This window comes from Eutrigla gurnardus (assembly GCF_963514095.1).
Source record: "Eutrigla gurnardus genome assembly, chromosome: 8".
NCBI classification, from domain to species: Eukaryota; Metazoa; Chordata; class Actinopteri; order Perciformes; family Triglidae; genus Eutrigla; species Eutrigla gurnardus.
The window spans coordinates 8,494,796-8,515,801 of NC_139922.1; the positions used below are offsets into that span (position 1 = coordinate 8,494,796).

General features: G+C 39.6%; 1 protein-coding gene across 6 annotated transcripts in view; it reads left to right on the forward strand.

The window, feature by feature from the left end:
- Positions 1 to 3,367: 3,367 nt before the first annotated feature.
- trim33 (tripartite motif containing 33) overlaps positions 3,368 to 21,006 on the forward strand; it is a 29,509-nt gene continuing 11,870 nt past the window's right edge. For 3 of the 6 annotated variants that reach the window (XM_084014825.1, XM_084014829.1, XM_084014830.1), the window contains exons 1-10: positions 3,368 to 3,984; positions 8,237 to 8,355; positions 9,929 to 10,082; positions 11,509 to 11,641; positions 13,139 to 13,255; positions 13,386 to 13,500; positions 14,179 to 14,325; positions 14,829 to 14,946; positions 15,196 to 15,530; positions 19,929 to 20,123. In XM_084014825.1, coding sequence (XP_083870951.1) covers positions 3,405 to 3,984; positions 8,237 to 8,355; positions 9,929 to 10,082; positions 11,509 to 11,641; positions 13,139 to 13,255; positions 13,386 to 13,500; positions 14,179 to 14,325; positions 14,829 to 14,946; positions 15,196 to 15,530; positions 19,929 to 20,123 — 2,013 coding nt within the window. In that variant the 5' untranslated portion in view covers positions 3,368 to 3,404. Of the gene's footprint in view, positions 3,985 to 8,236; positions 8,356 to 9,928; positions 10,083 to 11,508; positions 11,642 to 13,138; positions 13,256 to 13,385; positions 13,501 to 14,178; positions 14,326 to 14,828; positions 14,947 to 15,195; positions 15,531 to 19,924; positions 20,124 to 21,006 lie in introns of all 6 variants that reach the window. The other 3 variants (XM_084014826.1, XM_084014827.1, XM_084014828.1) reach the window with 3 other exon arrangements.

A 21,006-nucleotide genomic window follows, 5' to 3' on the forward strand; every position in this document is an offset into this window, starting at 1 on the left:
CTTTATGCCCACTTTACGTATGTCCAATTTCTGCAGACTTTGCCTCAGGGAATTACCCACAAATCAGGTTCAGGTTCAGGTTACTTTATTGATACCCAAGGGTAAACTAGTTTTGCAGTCGAGAGTTTCAACAGGCAACAGAAAACGAACAATCATCAAAATCATAGTGTTTTGCCATTAAACATATAGGGTTAAGAGGGGAAAATTGTAAAATAAAAGGATGGGAACATGGATTTTCAGGCTGGTATTAAATTTACATGGAAACATTTACATTAAGGACTTAATATGGAACATAAAATCAGAGGGAGGGCACCCTTTATTACACCATCAGTGCTTTTATTGATGATGTAATATAGCCTCCCATTTACATTTTTTAAAAGCCCACAATTGTTGATAACATGTTTTTGTGTCATCAAAGTAACGTGGTATATCAAGTGATGCCCCATTTATATTAATACCAATGAGAGCCACTCAACCATTTACCAGGGCCCAGTTTTCCAAAGACTTTAATCTGGATAAGAAAGATCCGGATTTGGAAATCCCATGTTTTGCTATCAGGTAATCCGTATTACTTTTGTATTGTTTTTTTTAAAGTCCAGATTCAAACATTCCAAGATTACCAATTCCAGATACATATTAGTATCCTAGCTCTGTAAACGAGTGGCGTCTGTGGCTCAGGTGGTAGAGCGGGTTGGCCAATGTTTGGAGGGTTGGCGGTTTGATTGTCATTGTGTGTGATGGTCGTTGTGTCCTTGGGCAAGACACTTCACCCAGCTTGCCTCATGTGAATGTGTATGACTGCTGTACATTTGAGGTGGTGGTCGGAGGGTCTTCCGTCAGTCTGCCCCAGGGCAGCTGTGGCTACTATCGTAGTTTACCACAACCGCAATGCCTGTGTGTGAATGAATGGAACCTGGAACCCTGTCAGAGCGCTTTGAGTGTCTTGAAAAGCGTCATACAAATCCAATCCATTATTATTATTACACAACAACAACAGGTAGCACGGGGTCACTAGTGTTTAGTCAGCTCAACTCAACAATACAAAAATTCTTCCTTTTCATTTTAACTTAAATTTTTACACTCCTTATCTGAACAACAAACTTATAATTACCAATCATGTTGTGGATACTTTTATTCAGAAAATAATTAAATAAGGAGACAAATTATCCAGTACAACAACAAAATAGAGAATAGATAACAAAACACACAATTTCCATTTGTTGTTGTGATTGGTTCTTCACTGACTGTGATAAATGTCTTTTTTTTTTAAATAGGCCATTATTTTTTGGGGTTTTCATGACTTCTGTTTGTGGAGTTATGTTATAAGGAAAATATTTTCTCATTATATTATTTAAAAATATATTTTTTTATTACCTTACTGCATTGAAATGTGGGCTAATAATGCTGTATTTACTTTATATCCCAGTACCTTCAACATGGTTAAGCAAATCCTGTTCAAAATAAAAATAAATATTCATATTCAACATGATGCAGAAATATTATCTGACCAATTCAAGTTTTATTACATTCTGCTCCTGAATCCACTCTGAATCCACCCTGCTTGGATCAGTTTAATCCTGATTATTTTTGGATCAGTTATCCCAATCCTCAACATTTTTGAAAAACACAGACTGAAGGTTTGATCCAGATCAAAACTAAGATTAGATTACGTGATTAGGTACAAAATTTAATCCGATCCAAAATCCAATCGGATTACTTTTGCAAAAGGCCCTGGTGACATAAATTAAGTCCCTGAGGGTTCAGGGTTTAAGGCCTTTAACGTTTAAGGGGAGACGTTGGCATTGAGCCCTTCTTGCAGAATTTGCCTGGAAGAATGAATTAAATTATATTTTTACTTACTTGATATTCAAAGTAAATTAATTTCACATCAACAACAACATCACCCAAGAGCAAGCATTACAGTGCGACAGTGATGAGAAAAAACTTCCTTAACAGACTTAAGGCAGACATCTCGAGCAGACCAGGCTCTTGGGTTCCATCTGCATTTGGTTTTGCTAGTACTATTAATAAGCAGTCCATGGTGGCAGGCACAGCCATGTTTAGATGGATCTATCTTTATGAGTAGCCTCACAGCAGGCAGGTCGAGCCACAACACAGTGCTTCCATCATCAGGCCAGTTTGGAGTCGGCGTCACTCAGGACCTCAGCGGACAAGAAAGCACAGCCAGACTCCCCGGAGTAATCCCGGGAGCAGTCGAGTTAGTAACCGTATAGATGCAGATTTGTATCTATTTCTTTAATCAATAGTTTGCTGCCTTTCTGATACTGGCAGTCAAAACAGGACCAGGTTGTCGGTGCAGTCAGGATCAGGTGTCACCATTATCCAGGGAAACCTGCGAGACTCCAAGAGAGAGAGAGAGAGAGAGAGAGAGAGAGAGGCTGAGAGGCTGAGAGGCTGGAGGCTGAGGTTCAGGACAAACCTGAGCCAGCCCTAATGAGCATTGTCAAAGAGGCTTAAAACTGAGCCTATTTTAAATATAAAAATGATGTATGTCTGAAGATGGTTCCACAGAAGAAGAGCTTGATGGCTGAAACCTCTGGCCGCTGCTCGACTTTTGGAGACTCGAGGAACGATAAGTAACCCTGCATTCTGACAGCGGAGTGCTCTGGTAGGATAGTAGGGTTTATTGAGCTCTTTTAGATATGATGGTGCCTATACATTAAGAGCTTTGTAGGTGAGGAGAAGGATTTTATATTCTATTTTGGATTTTACAGAGAGCCTGTGCAGAGAAGCCAGAACCAACAAATAGTAGCGTTGTGACATTAACATGGGGTTACCAGAGCAAGTCCGAGGCATTAGGGGAAAAAAGGTAAATAAGGAGGATATCAGCCTGGCATATTACATTAACACAGACACATTTAAGATCAAGGATGTAAGATGGAACATAAAACCCATTAAATCAGAGGAATGCAAGCAGAAGCTATATTACACACCTGGTTTATTCATCAACCAGTTATTTTAATTTTGTATAAGTTTTGTTTGAAGGCGTTTTGACAGTAACGAGTAAATAGATTATTCTACACCTCTGTTGAGGCAAGATCATGGAAGACGTTGATACAGGCAGTTAAATAAAACCCACAATTGGAGATAACATGGTTTGTCATCATAGGAGTGTGACGTCATGTGCTTTCCCATTCGTATTTATGTCATGCCAAGCACTCGCGGACTCTTTGAACAGTCCAACGCCACTCGAGCGCCAATTTGCTTATGATCGTGTTTTTTTTCTAAAAACTGTCGGTGAGTGGAATACTAAAGTCGAATCGTGTGATATAACGATAAAACAAGCAAATAAACCGGGTATTGGTCGACGTCATGACGTAATCATACGTCCTTATGCTCGGAAAAGTTACGCAGGGCGTGCAGCGGTTCAAAGAGGAAGGAAGATGGCGGATAACAAAGGCGAGGAGGATATGGAACCGTCTGCTAATACGGACTCTGTGCCTCCAGCGCAAGATAACGAGCAGCCAGAGACGAACGTGGAAAATGCGGTAATAGTCATAGAATCGAATACAAAGGAAGGCGAAGAAACAGAGTCCCATGATACTGCTAACGAGACACCTACACCCACCAGCGACGGCGGAGACGTTAGCAGCGTCGGGGTTGCTGCTGCAGTAGTAGGGGAAGTCAACGGTAGCGTTAGCAACGCCGTCAGCCCGACCGGGACCCGCAGCACCAATGCAGAGCCAACGGCAGCGGAAACTGTGGCCCCAACGGATCCTCCTGTTGGCGGACTTAGCAATGAAATGTCCCCGCCACCTACGGCTCCTACGGCCACGCCGGTACCCGCTCCCATTAATTATTTGGATACGTGCGCAGTGTGTAAACAAAGTCTTCAGACCCGAGACTGTGAACCCAAACTTCTGCCTTGTCTGCACTCATTTTGCCTAAAATGTATCCCGCAACCGGAGAGACAGATAAGCGTACAGGTACCTGGACCCCACGGGCAAACTGACACGCACATAGGTGAGTTTTTCCACGGGGGAGTTAACGTTTAGTAACGTTGCATTGAACAGTCATCTGCTCTGTCGTCTGGTGTTAGTTTATATTAAATGCTGTCTGTCAAAAGATCGGTCTTCAACGGTTGAAGGGGTAAACTTAATTTATTTACGGCGGGGACTGACACAGTGTAAAGGAAGCTGACACCTAGGGGGGTGAACCGAGACGTTATACCTAGCGATAACTACACCGATGCCTGCCGGTCAGAGAGTTGAATGTCAGACTACAGCATTACACAGAAGGAGGTGGCGGCTCTGTCCGTGGTTATTTACGCTCCCATCTGTCCCGGGGACCGATCATTGGTCGACCATTCATTATTGTCATTATCCAACACAGTGATGCGCAACGAAATGCATTTGTAGTCCAGATGCTACACAAGGAAAAACCAAAATACAAAACAAAAAATAATTGTAGTGCATTCAATGCATTTGCATCGTGATGAATACAAACGGCAGCAGCAGCAAATAAACATGGCCGGCATCATAACACTTCTTCTACCATAATGCGTTACGTTGGCGTTACTACAGGTGGCAGTGGGTAACATGAACCAAAACGATCAGTTGAGATGGTGCAGGAACTTCATCAGACTTCCCTATGTCCTGCCATATGTGATTGTCAGTCACAAGGCAATATTATAATTTGACAGATGTCCTTTGGCTTCTGGCATACCAGTCACTATGGGTTAAACTATATATATTTAAACAATATTTCCCCTCCTTCCAGAAATATATTTATTATATTGTTGTGATGGGGGATAGGTTAATTGATGACTCTAAATTGGCCGTAGGTGTGAATGTGAGTGTGAATGCTTGTCTGTCTCCACATGTCAGCCCTGTGATAGACTGGTTACCTGTCTGTCTCTACATGTCAGCCCTGTGATAGACTGGTTACCTGTCTGTCTCTACATGTCAGCCCTGTGATAGACTGGCGTCCTGTCCAGGCTGTACCTTGCCTTGGCCCAATGTCAGCTGGGATCGGCTCCAGCCACGACCCTGAATACAGGATAAGCGGTAGACAATAGATGGATAGATATTGTTGTGATGACTTGTCAGTAGATTAACTAGATGGTATTAACATGAATGGATGCTGACCAAACACTGTGTGCTAAGTTACTAGTCAAACTATTCAGTGACAACTAGTAACAGTCTCGGTAGCATTCTCTAGTGAAGTGACAGGCTGGAGTAGGAATTAGTGTATTTATTAATAAATACCAAATATATTTGTATTGGATGCTCATGTTGACATGTAAACAGCATGTTATACGTGCCATGTTCTCCATATGGCTTGTATCTAAGGATGACTGTGGGACTCCTGTGCTATTTTTTTTATTATTTTTATTATAATATATTTTCTAGTAAATGTGGGATCCAGATTTTATTATTATGATTTATTTTTTCTTGACTTGTGAGACATTGAAGTCAGCCTAAGTCAACCGAGAACTATGGGGCATGGTGGGCATTATTACTAGGTCTCCATAATGTATTTCTTTGGTGAATACAATGTAGCATAATTTACAACACCCACATACAAGCTTGTCTTGTCAATATGTTGGCTGCCTTACTGCTTTTAAAAGATGCCCACATCAGACGTCTGCCTAGTCTTGGACTTTGTGATTTTGATATTTTCTTTGGAAAGCTTTATTGTCAGATACCTCATAAAAGCCCATCAGTCAGTCAAATATGGCTCCGCTGGTGCAATAAAAGTATGAGAGTAGATTTTTGCAAATCTATAGGTTTTTCATGTGTTTTACTTCCCCTCTGTAAAAACAGATCTGGTTGAAAAGGTATATTCTCCTCGAGTAAATGTATGTGTTATTATGTGTATCATTTAGTGCTATTCCATACATAATTATCCTCCCATCGCCTATCTTAAATATAGACTTTAGCAAATGAAACCTCATCCTCTTGCCTGCCACCTGTCAACATTTTGTGGAGCAACTTGACTGATAATATACTGGCTGGTGTCTGGACTCATTTTAATGTTTATTTGAACCTCCATACAAATCTAATTTTGTTGCAGTGCTGAACCAGAAAATGTATCTCAAACATCCATTTAAAACAAATTGGAGAAGTGACGGTACAAAAAAAGGATGGTGTCATTTTTCAAGTTCAGCACTTACAAGTGTCTCATGATGACATCTCATATTACTCCTTTGTTCTGTAGTTTTTAGGTTTGTGTGTAGACCTGCCACCAAGCTATTACTTTATTAGTTTCAATCTCAGTGGAGGGATTCAGTGCCATATGGCCTAAATGCTGTTCTTTTTCTTGTAGTGGTTTCAGGAGAGATTCAGTATCCTATAGTCTTAATTGTATGTGTAGAACTAGCCGTCTGCTGGTTTCTATTCGCCTTTAGTAGTTGATTTGGTTAATGTGACCTCACTCAGCCTTACAATTTAAAATTGACTGGGAAAATATTTTCACTATTTTAGCACTGATTAACATGGCTTCATCCTGCCCTTGTCACAACACTAAGCCAAGTAACTGATTGATAGTATTGAACTCTGTGTTGTACCTGGTCAGAGGAAAGCTTGGATAATTATGTTATTTGGCAATCTTTCACATGATAAAATGTTAAAGTGCACATTTATTCCCGAACTCGCGTACATAAAATGAGGAAATGTAAAATCTAGCCGAGAATGCTGAGATCAGAAACAACTTCCCTGTTTCCTACTTGGACTAACTATTGAATTCATGAATTCATCCTGACCTTGTACTTCTCCTTTGTCAAGTCTGCTGTAATACATGGTAGCAGCTTGTTATGTAACAAATTGTTTACCTTCCTACTAATGTCTGGGAAATCCAGATGTACCTGTCAGGTTTGCCTTATCTGATGTTAAATTGTTTGCATTGCTTTGTTGTTTAAAGAAGTGGAGGTGATTAAATGTTACTAAGATACAAATTATTTTGACCAGAAGTGCCACTTTGAAAGATAATCTAAATAACTTTGACAGGGTTCATCAAAGCCAAATCTCCCTATCTACTTTTTGGTCTCCATCTCCTTGTGATTAAGCGAAAGTGAACACTGACACCGGACAGTTGAGTTGAAATGTGGATGATATTTGTCACTTCACCAAAATAAGCGAGTTCCCCTGAGATTTCTGTTTTCCTGTATTTCAGGGAGATGTGGTGTTATCTTGATCCCACTGTAAGATGTGGAGGCAGCTCACTCTGTTCAATCACTTGTACTAATGTACACAGCACCAACGACTAGGTTAATATGGGGTTAGGGGGTGAAGTGACATGAATGTAGTGGAAAACCCTAGCTAGTCCCATTTTATTTGTGTGTATTCGTTGATTTGGGGGGTATACAGAGGTGGAGCTGAGCAGGGACTGCTCCAATTCAGTGACAGCTCTGTCTGTGTGTGTGTGTGCATGTGTGTGTGTGTATTTAGGGGTTGTGTGCGTTCCTCAACACAATCCTAGTCCAGCTGCTTTCACAACCAGTCACTCAGAGACCTATGCAGCTGGAGCTTACACAAACCGGCTGTGTGCTGCTCAAGCCAGTGTAGACCGGCTCAAACTGGCTTCAACCGGTTTTCACCTCAGCTAAAGGGGGGGATTTTATAGGTTTATGAGTGAGAGGAGGAGGCGTGACATATATATATATATTTATTATGCTGACTCAATTTAAAATGTTTATGGGAAGTGTAATATTTTTCACAATATTAGATTTAAAAATATAAATGGCAAAGTTAATGCAATGAACTAATTATCTCTTAGGGTTTATGATTGTAGCCGTAATTCAACTAATTCCATTAACAAAAGCCAACTGAAGTGATGCAGTTGTTGTTGTTTGGCCATGTGATTTAATATTCTAATACAAATGCCATAGATGACAAGATTGAATGTCTGGAAACAGGCACTAAATCAATTAGCCCCCATGAATAGGCAGTAGGTGTCCCATGGTGCCAAGAATTTTTAATAACAGGAATTTACCTCAATGAAATTAAGGAAATAAGCAGAAAATATGCGGAGGGCCTTTAATGAACCTTTATTTGTTGAAGCAGGACTACTGTATTCTTAGCCGAGCATGAAGATGTTAGGTGATAGCTTTCACATGGGCATCATGTCCTCATGGTCACTGCTTCTTTGGCTTTATTTCCATTTTTCTTCAAAGTCCAGTCAGCAGTGAAGCACCATTGAATGTGTAACCCAGTGCTTGACCTTGGACCTTTGACCCCCCTCCCCCCCTAATTTTCTGTCTCTTTTCTCTCCATAGTTAATGTTATGCGCTGTGCAATATGCCACCAGGACTACAAACAGAGCGACATTATTGACAACTACTTTGTCAAAGATACCACAGAGGCCACCAGCACATCTGATGAAAAATCTGCCCAGGTATGTCTAGTCGGTTGACTTGTGGCCCACAATGTTTTGTACATAAGTGTATCCGCACACGTAGACTTTCCTTTAGAGATGTTTCTACATAACTCTGATATTTTATTTTCCAATAAAGCAACAACAAAGCTTGATGATGTGCATGATTTAGGGCAATAGTATTTAGATGTGCGCCAATTTCATTTAGTCCAGCCTGCAATGAGATGTTCAGCTGTGCCAGTGGTTTGATTAGGACTTTGCCAAAGTAAGATGTAAGAAAAAGTCAGCTTCTATTCCAAATATAACAAGATTCATATTATTTTCTTTTTTTTAATTTGTTTGCATTGACTTTCCATTAGTGCCACAAATATAACCACACTATGCAACTCCTAACCCATTACTCTGACACAAAATCTGTACTGTATGGTTTAGTATAATTCTCAAAATTCAAGGGAACCAACTGATTTAAGAGAACCTATGACCATTTATTGAGTGTCACCTTCAGACCATGTAATAATCATTCACAAAGTACAGTGTTGACTGTAGACGCAGCTATAATAATATTAGAAGTGGCTACACCCCATGGAGTGCTATCTGCCTTAATAATGATACTCATAATGCATTTTAATTATAGAGCGCTTTTCATAGTACTCAAAGTCGCTTTACAGTTAAAATACAAACGAAACAGACAAGTAATAGACAAAAACACAGCATTAGTCACACATTGGTAAGTTACTCGAGTAATCAAGCAATTTAACAATTATTCCATCGATTAATCGAGTAATCGGATTCAAAATTAACATTGTATATAGTTCCCATATACACTGTTCAATTCTTAAGACATGCGGTCAATGACTATAAACAGGAATAAAGATGAGAAAAAAAGAGAGAGAAAAAAAAGCAAAAGTTAATGTTTTTTGTTTTGACAGCCTGATTACTTTTGCTCACAAACATTAAGCGAAGAAGAGACTGGGGTCAGAGCCAATCAGAGACCTAGGCCTGCCCCTAATCAGCCTCTGATTGGCTCAGACCGTGGTGATTTATCTCTGTATGCTGTGGGGAAAAAACATTACGCTACACACATAAACAGACCCACTGAATGTTAGGAGCACCAGTGCGACCAAGGACAATATTAAGTCGCACTTCACTGAATTTTGGTCACATGTACGCCCAAAATGGTTGCACTCTGGAGCCCTGGCTTCCTCAAAATGGTCCTTGTGTAACAATGATCCCTGCGCTGAGCATGCTGCATCATGTGCGAGATACAAATTTAACGAAGCATTTTTTGTTATCAAGTTACTCGAGTAATCGTTTCAGCCCTAGATCACAATTAGTGCAGTGTGATAACATGTATCTAAACACGTAGTTTAGGCTTTAATATAGGCTACCAGAATGGGTTGTTTAAAGAGGATACGGAAATTATCATTGAACCGCTAGTGTTAGCATTTTGACATCAGATGTTTTTCTTCAGCCTGGAAATGTGTGCATGCATGTGATATTAAAGTACTGTGTATACATACATATCAAGGCAACATCACTTGATGATCTGAGCACACCACTTTTTTAATATGCTTATTGGTGTGATCTTCTCAAGGTGTGCACAAGCTGCGAGGACAACGCAGGAACCATAGGCTTTTGTGTGGAGTGTGGAGAATGGCTATGTAAGACCTGCGTGGAGGCCCACCAGAGGGTCAAAATTACTAAGGACCACAAGATCCACACAAAGGAGGATGCTGACGCTGCCTCCGGTAAGACGACTGACCCTCACCGCAAGGGCCGACCAATATTTATCAAAGCTAAAACCGCAAAAGCCTAAATAAGACAAACCCTAGTTGAAGCACAGTGAATGTGATGCTGCTGATAGGCTGTTGCCATAGTAACATAGCAGCAGAGTGGTTGCTTGGATGTTAACTCTAGCTGGGAGAGCATACACCCTGAAGCTCTGACCAGTCTAGGGCCCCATGAAATCCGTTTAGTTTTTTCCCCAAATTCTGTGTTTTCCGTTTTAATGTTTTTATATTCTGTGTTTTACAATTTTAGAAACATTCTAGTAGTCCGAATTTAAATTCCTTGTCATTTAAAGACCATACACATGTGCATAAATATGTAAGTGCATGTGCAATCATTTATGGAGGAGTCTCTATATACCACCCCCCTCTCAGCTTTCATCGTGTCTAAAGTTGGCGCATCTGTCGATCCACTCACCGCTATTTAAATTTCACTCTCAGTTGTGAATCAGTTCATTTCTGAATGTTTCTTATGTAAGATTCCTTTTATTCTTGTAGCTGCTCATCACACCGATTCTTGCCGGTCGAGTCATTCTGGTTGAAAAGTTGTAGTTGAAAAGTTAGAATCTACATGATTGTGTGTCTGTCTGTCTGTCTGCCTCTCTCTCTCTCTCTCTGTCTGTCTGTCTGTCTGTCTGTCTGTCTGTCTGTCTGTCTGTCTCTCTCTCTCTCTCTCTCTGTCTGTCTGTCTGTCTGTCTGTCTGTCTGTCTCTCTCTCTCTCTGTCTGTCTGTCTGTCTGTCTGTCTGTCTGTCAGTCTCTGTCTGTCTGTCTCTGTCTGTCTGTCTGTCTGTCTGTCTGTCTGTCTGTCTCTGTCTGTCTGTCTGTCTCTCTCTCTCTCTCTCTCTCTCTCTCTCTCTCTCTCTCTCTCTCTCTCTCTCTCTCTCTCTCTGACTGTCTCTCTGTCTCTCTCTCTCTCTCTCTCTGTCTGTCTGTCTGTCTCTCTCTCTCTCTCTCTCTCTCTCTCTCTCTCTCTCTCTCTCTCTCTCTCTCTCTCTCTCTCTCTGTCAGCCCCGCCCCTTGTTGAAACAGACAGAGAGGGGAGACGCTGGATGAAGCAGTGTGTCCATTAATTACACTAAAACAGTCGAATCTCCCGACAATGGGTTTTTTTCTTTTCGGCTGAAGTCCGGTGACAAACACTTATAATGTTAGAGAAAACATTCATTTTTATAAATTGTATCCAGAGTTTGACAAATTCCACAGAGTTTTCTGAGGACTTTTCTATCTGTTTGAAAACCTAAAATGGCTTTGATATTACTGGTTTTGCTGTCTATATTTTTCTCTTTAGGTTTCTTTCAGTGGTTTCTGTAATCAATTTACCTCTCTAGTGATTTCTGTCCCTCCACTTAAGCAACAGTGGTGTCTTTTTTCATTTGTGTCTATAGAGTCTGTTGGTACAACAGGGCAGAGGCCTGTGTTCTGTCCGATCCACAAGCAGGAGCCACTGAAGCTTTTCTGTGAGACCTGTGACACTTTGACCTGTAGGGATTGCCAGCTGCTGGAGCACAAGGAGCACAGGTATTACAACATCTAACACATCCCACTGATGATAATGCTAATGTCGCATTAAATAGTTTTAACAGTACCTTTTTTTTTTTTTTTTCTGACCGACACCAAAACCCTTGTTAACCGGCAGGATTAATGCCTTGCATGCAGAGCTGCTGGTTGTAGTGCCTAACAAGCCACTAGCTGATATGATAACTGATGCACATAATTACATACATAATTTATTGCTATCTGCAATATGCACAAAACAGGAAACTGAGTTTTCTGTTCACCTGTATGGGAGAATTAGCTGCATGATGCTGCGTGCATTGTCATAGAAACATGTGCCACTTTCCCAGTAAGTCTGCACCTAATCAATTGGTTTAGCTGCCTGGCATAACCTGTCAGGGTTTCAACCCATGTATTGCAAGCACTGTGTAACGGTCCGGTCAAGAGACAGCAAGTGTGATGATGAGTATGTAGTCAGCAGTGACGTTACAGCTGTGAACATAGCAGTGCAGTGTGTGTACAGTTTATTTTTCTGTGAATAATATACCTGTTAAGCCGATGGCTTGAATCTGTTAAAGTAGTTGTTTTCATGGTTAAATATGGTGAATCATTAACATCTCTACATCCCACACATTACGAAAAGACTGTTGTATTATCTATTAACTCCTTGAACTAGTATGGGGCCATTTTTAGAATTATACAGTACAACAATGTTCATATTTGTGCTTTGTATGTATACTGTTTGGGTTTTTTTTTAAGCCATACATTTTATTTGCATATACTTACATTACATTACTGCTGACAGTTCTTGATTGATTGCACACCCTGGAGCCATTGGTTTCAGTTCAGTTAAAGATGTTCCAATACCATTTTTCCCTCCCGATACCGATTCCGATACTTGTGCTGTGGGTATCGACCGATACCGAGTACCGATACCAGTGTGTTTAAAAATGTTTGATTTAAGTTGCTGGTGTTGAGATTTGCAACACTCGTGCCATCCCTGAATTTGAGTCTTTGCATATGTTGCTTGTTGCCGTCTTACTGGTGGGAACACCCACTGTGAAGTACTGCCAAACCGTCGATATGATGCGCTAACATTACCTCCAGTGGTGTCAGGTGATCAATTCTTCTTCGCCCCTCTAAAACAGCAGCGCAACTGTTTTAAGAGCGGCGAAGAAGAACGGTGTCAAAGCTAACGGAGCTAACCAGTAAATAAATTCCTATTTCTTATAAATTACGTTGTATTGGATCAGTGCCTGGACTCCAGTCCTCGCCGATACCGATGCCAGCATTTTCGGCAGTATCAAAGGCATTTACGATACTGGTATCGGAATCGGAACAACTCTTATATTAGTAACGTCCTTTGCAGAGGTATAAAACACAATTAACGCTCCTCTTACACACCACAATAAAGGAAATATTTCCCAGCTCAGATTCTCATTAATTTTCCATTAGTAAAATCACCTTCAGTTCATTGAAAGCTGTTGGTAACTAAAAGAGTGTTCCCCCTTCTACTCTCAGGTACCAGTTCCTGGAGGAGGCTTTCCAGAACCAGAAAGGCATTATTGAGACCAGCGTGGCCAAACTACAAGAAAAAAAGAACTATGTGCATTACTCGGTCTCTCAGGTTCAAAACAGGTGCAAGTTTTTCACCACCCATTGACGTAGTTACTGCATGTACACATCCATGGAAATGGTCCGACACATGCAGTCAGTGTTTTTATCGGTGGATAGGGTCTCTAATTGAAGTGGGTTTTTTTCCATCCAGGTTAAAAGAGCTGAATGAGACACACAAGAAGGTGGAGCACGAGATCAAAATAGCAGTATTTACTCTTATTAATGAGATCAACAAGAAGGGCAAGTCCTTGCTGCAGCAGTTGGAGGTAAGATAATATTAATTGGTCAGTTTGGTTTAGAGCTCAAGGTTCTGCAAAATCAGGTTTAGTTTAGTATGAGTACACCCATTGTGATGGATTTGAAACCATAGTTTCTGTATGCAAAATGTGTTGTCGACGACCTCACTGCGATGAAACACCCTAATTTCAGTCTTTCAGACTTTGGCCATACAAATATGATGAGACATCCAACAACACACTTTCACCTTGTCTACTCACACCCTATTTATTTATTATATATATAGAAATCATCTTGATATTTTTATGCATGGTGCATTCTTTTTACTAAAAGCATTGTCACACTTTATGGATTAGAGTTTCCTCTTTCTCATGCCTACTCCTCTAATAGCATTGCTGTGACCTTACCGTTTTCATATGTTTACTCAGTTCGATTATTGAATCTGGATTATTATTCACTTGACTACTTCACCATTTGCTGGGCTCTTATTTATTAACTTGTTTTGCTGCATTCTATTATTGACTGCTGTAATAAAACAAGCTCCCCATAGGGATCATTACATTTTAGTCATATTAAATCTAATTGTCTAATCCACCTCTATGCACATGCTAGCATTTTTGTAATAGCTTGGAACAATCATTTATCTCGGGTGTTCAGGCTCATTAGGTAGCAGGCCTTTAACCAGAATAATCTCCCTTTCTGTCTAGAGTGTGACCAAAGAGCGCAGTATGAGGCTTGTGTCTCAGCATAAGGATACCACCCAGCTGGCCCAACAGATCCACCATGTTCTCGGCTTCTGCCAATGGGCCATCACTACTGGCAGCAGCACCGCGCTGCTCTACAGCAAGAGGCTGGTATGTTTCTCATGAGCCCCAGATGTTTAGCTTTAGAGAGGCTAAAGCTGATAGCATGCTCCAAACAAAACTGAAGTTGCACCCCAGTCAATGTGGCTGGTTTGTTATTACAAATAAAGTGTTGCACTTGGCTTTGGTTGGATCCGTGTAGTACAGTAGTAGAGAAGATTAGTACCATTTATACTGTTTTGTGGAATGTATGAGTTGTGTCTGCTTCTGACATAACTTTTGTAGCTAGTATATTGGTATTTTTCTGTATGTCCTGAATATCTGTTTTCAGAAGCAGTAGTCTAAGAACCTGATATTTGAAACAAAAGATTGACTGTTGTTGATTGTTGTAAAAACCAGCCTATTTTTCTGCTCAAAAGAGGCTTATGCCACGTGGATTTGACTACTTACCACAAGGCTGTCGGCAAATTAGATACTTGTGATTATTGTGGATGTTCTGTTGAAGTAATGGAAATATTGGGAAATGTGCGTGCGTGTGTGTCTCGTCTATGTAGATCCTGTTCCAGCTTCGACAGCTCTTCAAGGCTAGACTGGAACCGGCGCCCCAGGCGAACGGAATTGTGCGCTTCTTCTGTGACCCCACCTTCTGGGCCAAAAACGTGGTGAATCTAGGTGAGAGAGGCCTATTACTTTATTATTATTATTATAATTAGTGTCTGTCATCAATATTTCTTTTTTCGTTTTTTTCATTTTTGCATGCTTACTGGCACAGTGGCTATAAACAGCATGACAATTTAGTAGAAACCAATAGATTAAAGTGCCCCATTGCATACATAAAATAAAGGAATATTTCCCCCCTGTCTAGATCATGTGCATTTCTTTAAATTATACACACCACTATCCCTCTCCTTCTCATTGTAGGTAATCTGGTAATCGAGAAGCCACCTCCACCTCCTCAACCGCCTGGTGTGATGGTGGGAGGACCACCCATTTCTCCTGGCCACGGTCACCACGGTAAACACCCAGGACAGATCAACCTGGCCCAGCTCCGGCTGCAGCACATGCAGCAGGCGGCCTACGCACAGCAGAAGCAGCAGCAGCAACAACACCAGCAGCAACAGCACCAGCAGCAGATCCAGCAACAGATGCGCATCGCCTCCCAAATGTCCCAGCAGCACGTCAGACAGTCAGGGCAACCCATGGGGCAGCAGCAGCAGCAGCAGCAGCAGCAGCAGCAGCAGCAGCAACAGCAACCGGTAGGGAAAACATCCACCAGTCCTGGTACCATTGTGGAATACAAAGAAAATCTGTGCTCGATCACACTAATGACTCACCAAAATATATGGAGATTACATCATAATTGTATTCTTAGTGTATTATTTTATTATACATTTTTTTTATCATAATATTTTAGCTATCCAGACTTCCGAGAGCTTTATCAGAGGATCTGTCAATGCAACATTAGGAATGTTTACAATGAAGCAGCCTGAGCGGGTTTGGTGACAAACTTCCATAAGATTTGATCCAAGATGAACACAGATGTGTAAAATATCTAAGGAATATTATGTTTATCTCTGATGTTTTAAATGGGTTCTTGCTCTGCTTTCTGTTTCCTTTGAGACTTAGAAGATTATCAATTATTTTCCAAACATTCAATTTAAGATTGAAAAAATCAATGTGCAGATACTTTGAACTTGATGAAGATAGACAGTAACCAGTTAATTAAGTTTATTTTTATTTTATTGTACGTTGTATAGTAATGCATTTGTGAACAGGAGCTGAACATTTGTTTGCATGGGCTGTGTTATCACAAAATCAAAACAAGAACAAAACAACTAAGCACATAAAACTGGGAGCTAAATCCCTTTGCTTGAACTTGTTTTGGATTGGCAGCTTGAACCCACCAAAAGATAGACCCTACATGCCACGGCACTACATGACAATAATTTAATGTATTGATTCAATTTTTTAATTTAAAATTTGATGTGTTGCCTGTGATGGAGAGATTATGTCAAGCAAGGAACCGGTCACAGGGCAGGCCGTTCTGCACTGAAATGTGTCAAATAAATTACCTTTTATTTCTCTTTTTTTATTACTCTAGTAGGGCATGTGTCCACAAAGCGCCCTTTTCTGTCAGAAAAGCACCTGCAGGACAAGGAGAGCACTTGTGCTCAGACCGCTTAATTTAATGTTTCTATGATAACAGTTTCTTGACAACATATCGCCACTCTAACAACTGTTAGTGATGCATTAGGACTTCCCCTTTGCTTTTATTATCTGTTTGGGTTACTATCTATTTGTTTGACTTTGTTTGTTTTACCAACCCGGAGGATGATTGCTTCATACTTTGTATAGATGAGCTCTTCACTACTCAATCTGCCAGCCTTAATGTAGAGCAGGAGGACGACCTATCAGAGACAAAGTGTACGGCTATAAGAGCACAAAACTCACTAGCAATCTGTAGTAGTACTCCATTTGTAGGAGTACATCGGCCAGGCGGTCCCTGGCCGATGTACTCCTACAAATGGGGTTTTCGGTCTTTTGTTATGGGTCATTCCGTGTCATTTCATCAAATGCCTCCCACCTGACCATCTCAGAATGTCCTGAAAAAATTCAAGTACAAAGACACACTTGTTAATAGGACAAATCCAAAATATTAGGTCTCTACTGTCAATAGTTTTCTCATGAAACATCATTGAATGAAGGGTAGTTTAGACGGTTTTTGGCATCATGCTCTGAAAAGCCATTTTTAAACGACAATATCTAGAAAACTATCTCACCTGTGGCCTTCAAAATTTCTACAGTGTATATCTGTTACTAAACGCCTCCAGACATGGAATATCAGGGGTGTAGCTCAATGATAACCTAGTATGGTAGGTACTTAAAAAGGGGCTTGTTGAAATAAAGTAGTACATTTGAAGGATGGCTGAGCTCCCATTTTTGCAGATAAAAGACTTCTATCACTTCTGCCTCTATCTCTGGTGTTAGCTTAAACATTCTACAAAATATGGTTTCTCTCAGATGATTAGTTTCACAGATATTAAGGCTCAAAAATGGAAGTAAACACATCTTTGCCCAACTTCAGAGTCATATTCCAAAAAACTGACAACACGTATCAGGTCCAAACTTACTTTTTTTTAAAGATCATATTCTTGTTAAAATCATATTAAAAAATCGGGAGGGTGTTTTGCCTCAATTTGTCGCAGTGATTTTTTAAAATCCTGATATTGGTGGGGTTTTTGTGGCTGGTTTTGGTACTGCATGTCCTAACAGCCTACTTGTAAACATCACAGGAGGGCAATTCAATTGTGCTTTTTATCATTTAACAAATACTTACATGTGACTAAATGCTACTGATAAATTTAGCCTCACAAAAACATTAAAATGGATCACAGTTGTAGTTACAGAGGCAATAAGTCCTTGAATGTGAGTTAAACATGCTGAAAGCAGCTTTTAATGTCTTATGAACAAACATAGCATAATATTGAAGACTGTACATTTTGTTATACTTTAAGTACATACATTACACAACCAAATCAAATAATAATCTTAATTTGAGCATAAAAATTTTACATTACAGTACAAAAGTCTCCAAAGTTTGATATTGAATAACAGTTTGTTTCTATGCTCACTATGAGGGATCACACATTTTTCATCTTTTAGATCCAATTCCTTCGTCACATTCATTAATTTGGCAGTGACTTTACAAATAGTCTAATGTACATCTCTGCTCTATTGTGCTCATCTTTTTTGATGGCATACATGCACCCAGTTTCTGTAGAGGGAACGTCAATCCTTGCAATTCTATGCTGCAGTGGGACATTGCACATGTCTTCTCTTCTTGGCCAGTAGAAACTCTTGGCAGGGCCATGTGGGTGCATGAACTGAACCAGTACATCTTCATCTGAAACATCTCTGATACTTCCTATCCACCATTTCTGATCATACACACAACTCACATATTGTCTCATAGTGAGCACAGAGACAAACTGTTATTCAATATCAAACTTTGGAGACTTTTCTACTGTAATGTAAAATATTTATGCTCAAATTAAGATTATTATTTGATTTGGTTGTGTAATTTATATACCTAAAGTATGACAAAATGTACAGTCTTCAATATTATGCTGTTTGTTCATGGTTTAAGACATTAAAAGCTGCTTTCAGCATGTTCAACTCACATCCAAGGACTTATTGCCTCTATAACTACAACTGTGCTACAATTTAATGTTTTCATAAGGCTAAATTTATCAGTAGTATTTAGTCACATATAAGTCTTTGGTAAACGGTAAAAAACACAATTGAAATGCCCTGCTGTGATGTTTACTTGTAGGATATTAAGACATGCAGTACCAAAAACGGCCACAAAAACCCCACCAATATCAGAATTTTAAAAAATCACTGCGACAAATTGAGGCAAAACACCCTCCTGATTTTTTAATATGATTTTAACAAGAATATGATCTTTCAAAAAAAGTAAGTTTGGACCTGATACGTGTTGTCAGTTTTTTGGAATATGACTCTGAAGTTGGGCAAAGATGTGTTAACTTCCATTTTTGAGCCTTAATATCTGTGAAACTAATAATCTAAGAGAAACCATATTTTGTAGAATGTTTAAGCTAACACCAGAGATAGAGGCAGAAGTGATAGAAGTCTTTTATCTGCAAAAATGGGAGCTCAGTCACTCTTCAAATGTACTACTTTATTTCAACAAGCCACATTTTAAGTACCTACCATACTAGGTTATCATTGAGCTACACCCCTGATATTCGATGTCTGGAGGCTATTAGTAACAGATATACACTGTAGAAATTTTGAAGGCCACAGGTGAGATAGTTTTCCAGATATTGCTGTTTAAAAATGGCTTTTCAGAGCATGATGCCAAAAACCGTCTAAACTACCCTTCATTCAATGATGTTTCATGAGAAAACTATTGACAGTAGAGACTTAATATTTTGGATTTTTCCTACTAACAAGTGCATCTTTGTACTCAAATTTTTTCAGGACATTGTGAGATGGTCAGGTGGGAAGATTTTCAGAAATTTGATGAAATGACACGGAATGACCCTTATGATAGTGTCTGTTGACGTATAAAGCTCAGGATAGACAGTCACGGCCAAACACATTTCTCCATTTTCTAGTGATGTCACTAACACTTATCTGAAATGTTCAGAGATTTTCAATTCGACAGACTCAGAGTGGCTGCACAAAGAAGGCAGAGGGCTTGAGGCGGCTGCTTGGGGCTCAGAAAAATATGCTATGTGGACACAGACCCATAAGCATCATTTTAGTCAACAAAATAAAAAAATTGACAAAATGGACCAGGAACCTGGAGTGATCTAAGATTACTCAGTTTGTCTAATCAGTCAAAATCCTCATATATGATCTAGTGTTGTTAAACAAGAAAAAGCCAGTAAATCTTCACATCTGACCAGTAACCAATTATTGTAACCAATGAATCTGGTATTTGTAAAGGATACATATCAGAAGTGGTCTTCAGTTTGTTTTCTGTGGATCAAGGAATCAGTAAATCTACATTATTAATTGTGTTTTTTTTTCTTCCTGTAATTGCATGACCCTGAAAATTGACATGCTTTTTTTTTTTATCCAATGATCTGATTTTGACAGTCTGTAAATATGTATGATTTTGACAGCCTCCAAGGCTCATCAGTATGCAGCAGCTACCTAGAGGGCCTGGGGGTATGAATGGTGGACCAGGTCCCTCCATGTACCCTTCCTCCCACCATATGCGTCTCCCTGGTCCACCGCAGGGCCGAATCCCCACAGCTCAGCCGAGACTTAATGGACAGCAGTATCCCACCATGATGCAGACTCAGCTACAGAGACAGGTCAGTGCTAACACACACTGTATGGAAATGGATAAACAGTATTAAGTATTTTCTGTATTTTACAACAAACTCATTTTTAAGACAGCGGATGCTGTAAATGGTGTATATTGAAACTGATGTGCAAATGTGTGGTTTAAACCAAAATGTATATTATGTACAAGTTGAGGGTAGTCAGAAGCTGCCTAAGAAAGAAATCTTTAGTATTTGCAGTATATTATTTGTAGATCCTGCAAATCGTCATTACATTAAGCTTTTTTGCTCCTAGTCTGTTGAAATTTTGGAACAGCCAGGGTCCAACTAGTTTTTTTGTGGATGGGATTGAGTTTATATTCTTTACTTTTGTATAGAAAAAGGCTGTTACTGTTGAGTCCAGTACATAGTTTGTCCACCAGAGAGCAGGTTGTTTTTTTTCCAACTGTAAAATGTCCCATTCAAATATACGTTTTCACATATTGGTCAATTCTTTAAGAAACTATTTTAATGGATCCTCATTAAAAATATTTTGTTCCGTGTTCAAGTGAAAAAACAGGTCATAGTTGTTAGCGGAGTATTTGAAAAACTCTCAAATAAATCTATTGGTATCAGCCAATTTCTTTTAGGCAGGGTTTGAAGTCAGAGTGCTATTTCTGCCTCACTATTTGTGAAATCTTTTAGATGTATATGCTTAAAAGTAACTCAAGTATAATATTCAGAACTGCCAGTATTAACATAAAATGATTTATTAAAAGTAAACATTCTAAATTATAAAATAAAAAATGGAAAAATCTCACTTCCATTTTCATGTTTGAAAATGCTGTTAGTGACTAAATTAAATAGACAACTCCATTGATGAATGCCTGGTGATACTGTGATTACATTGAAATTAAATGTGAAACGGGGCTTT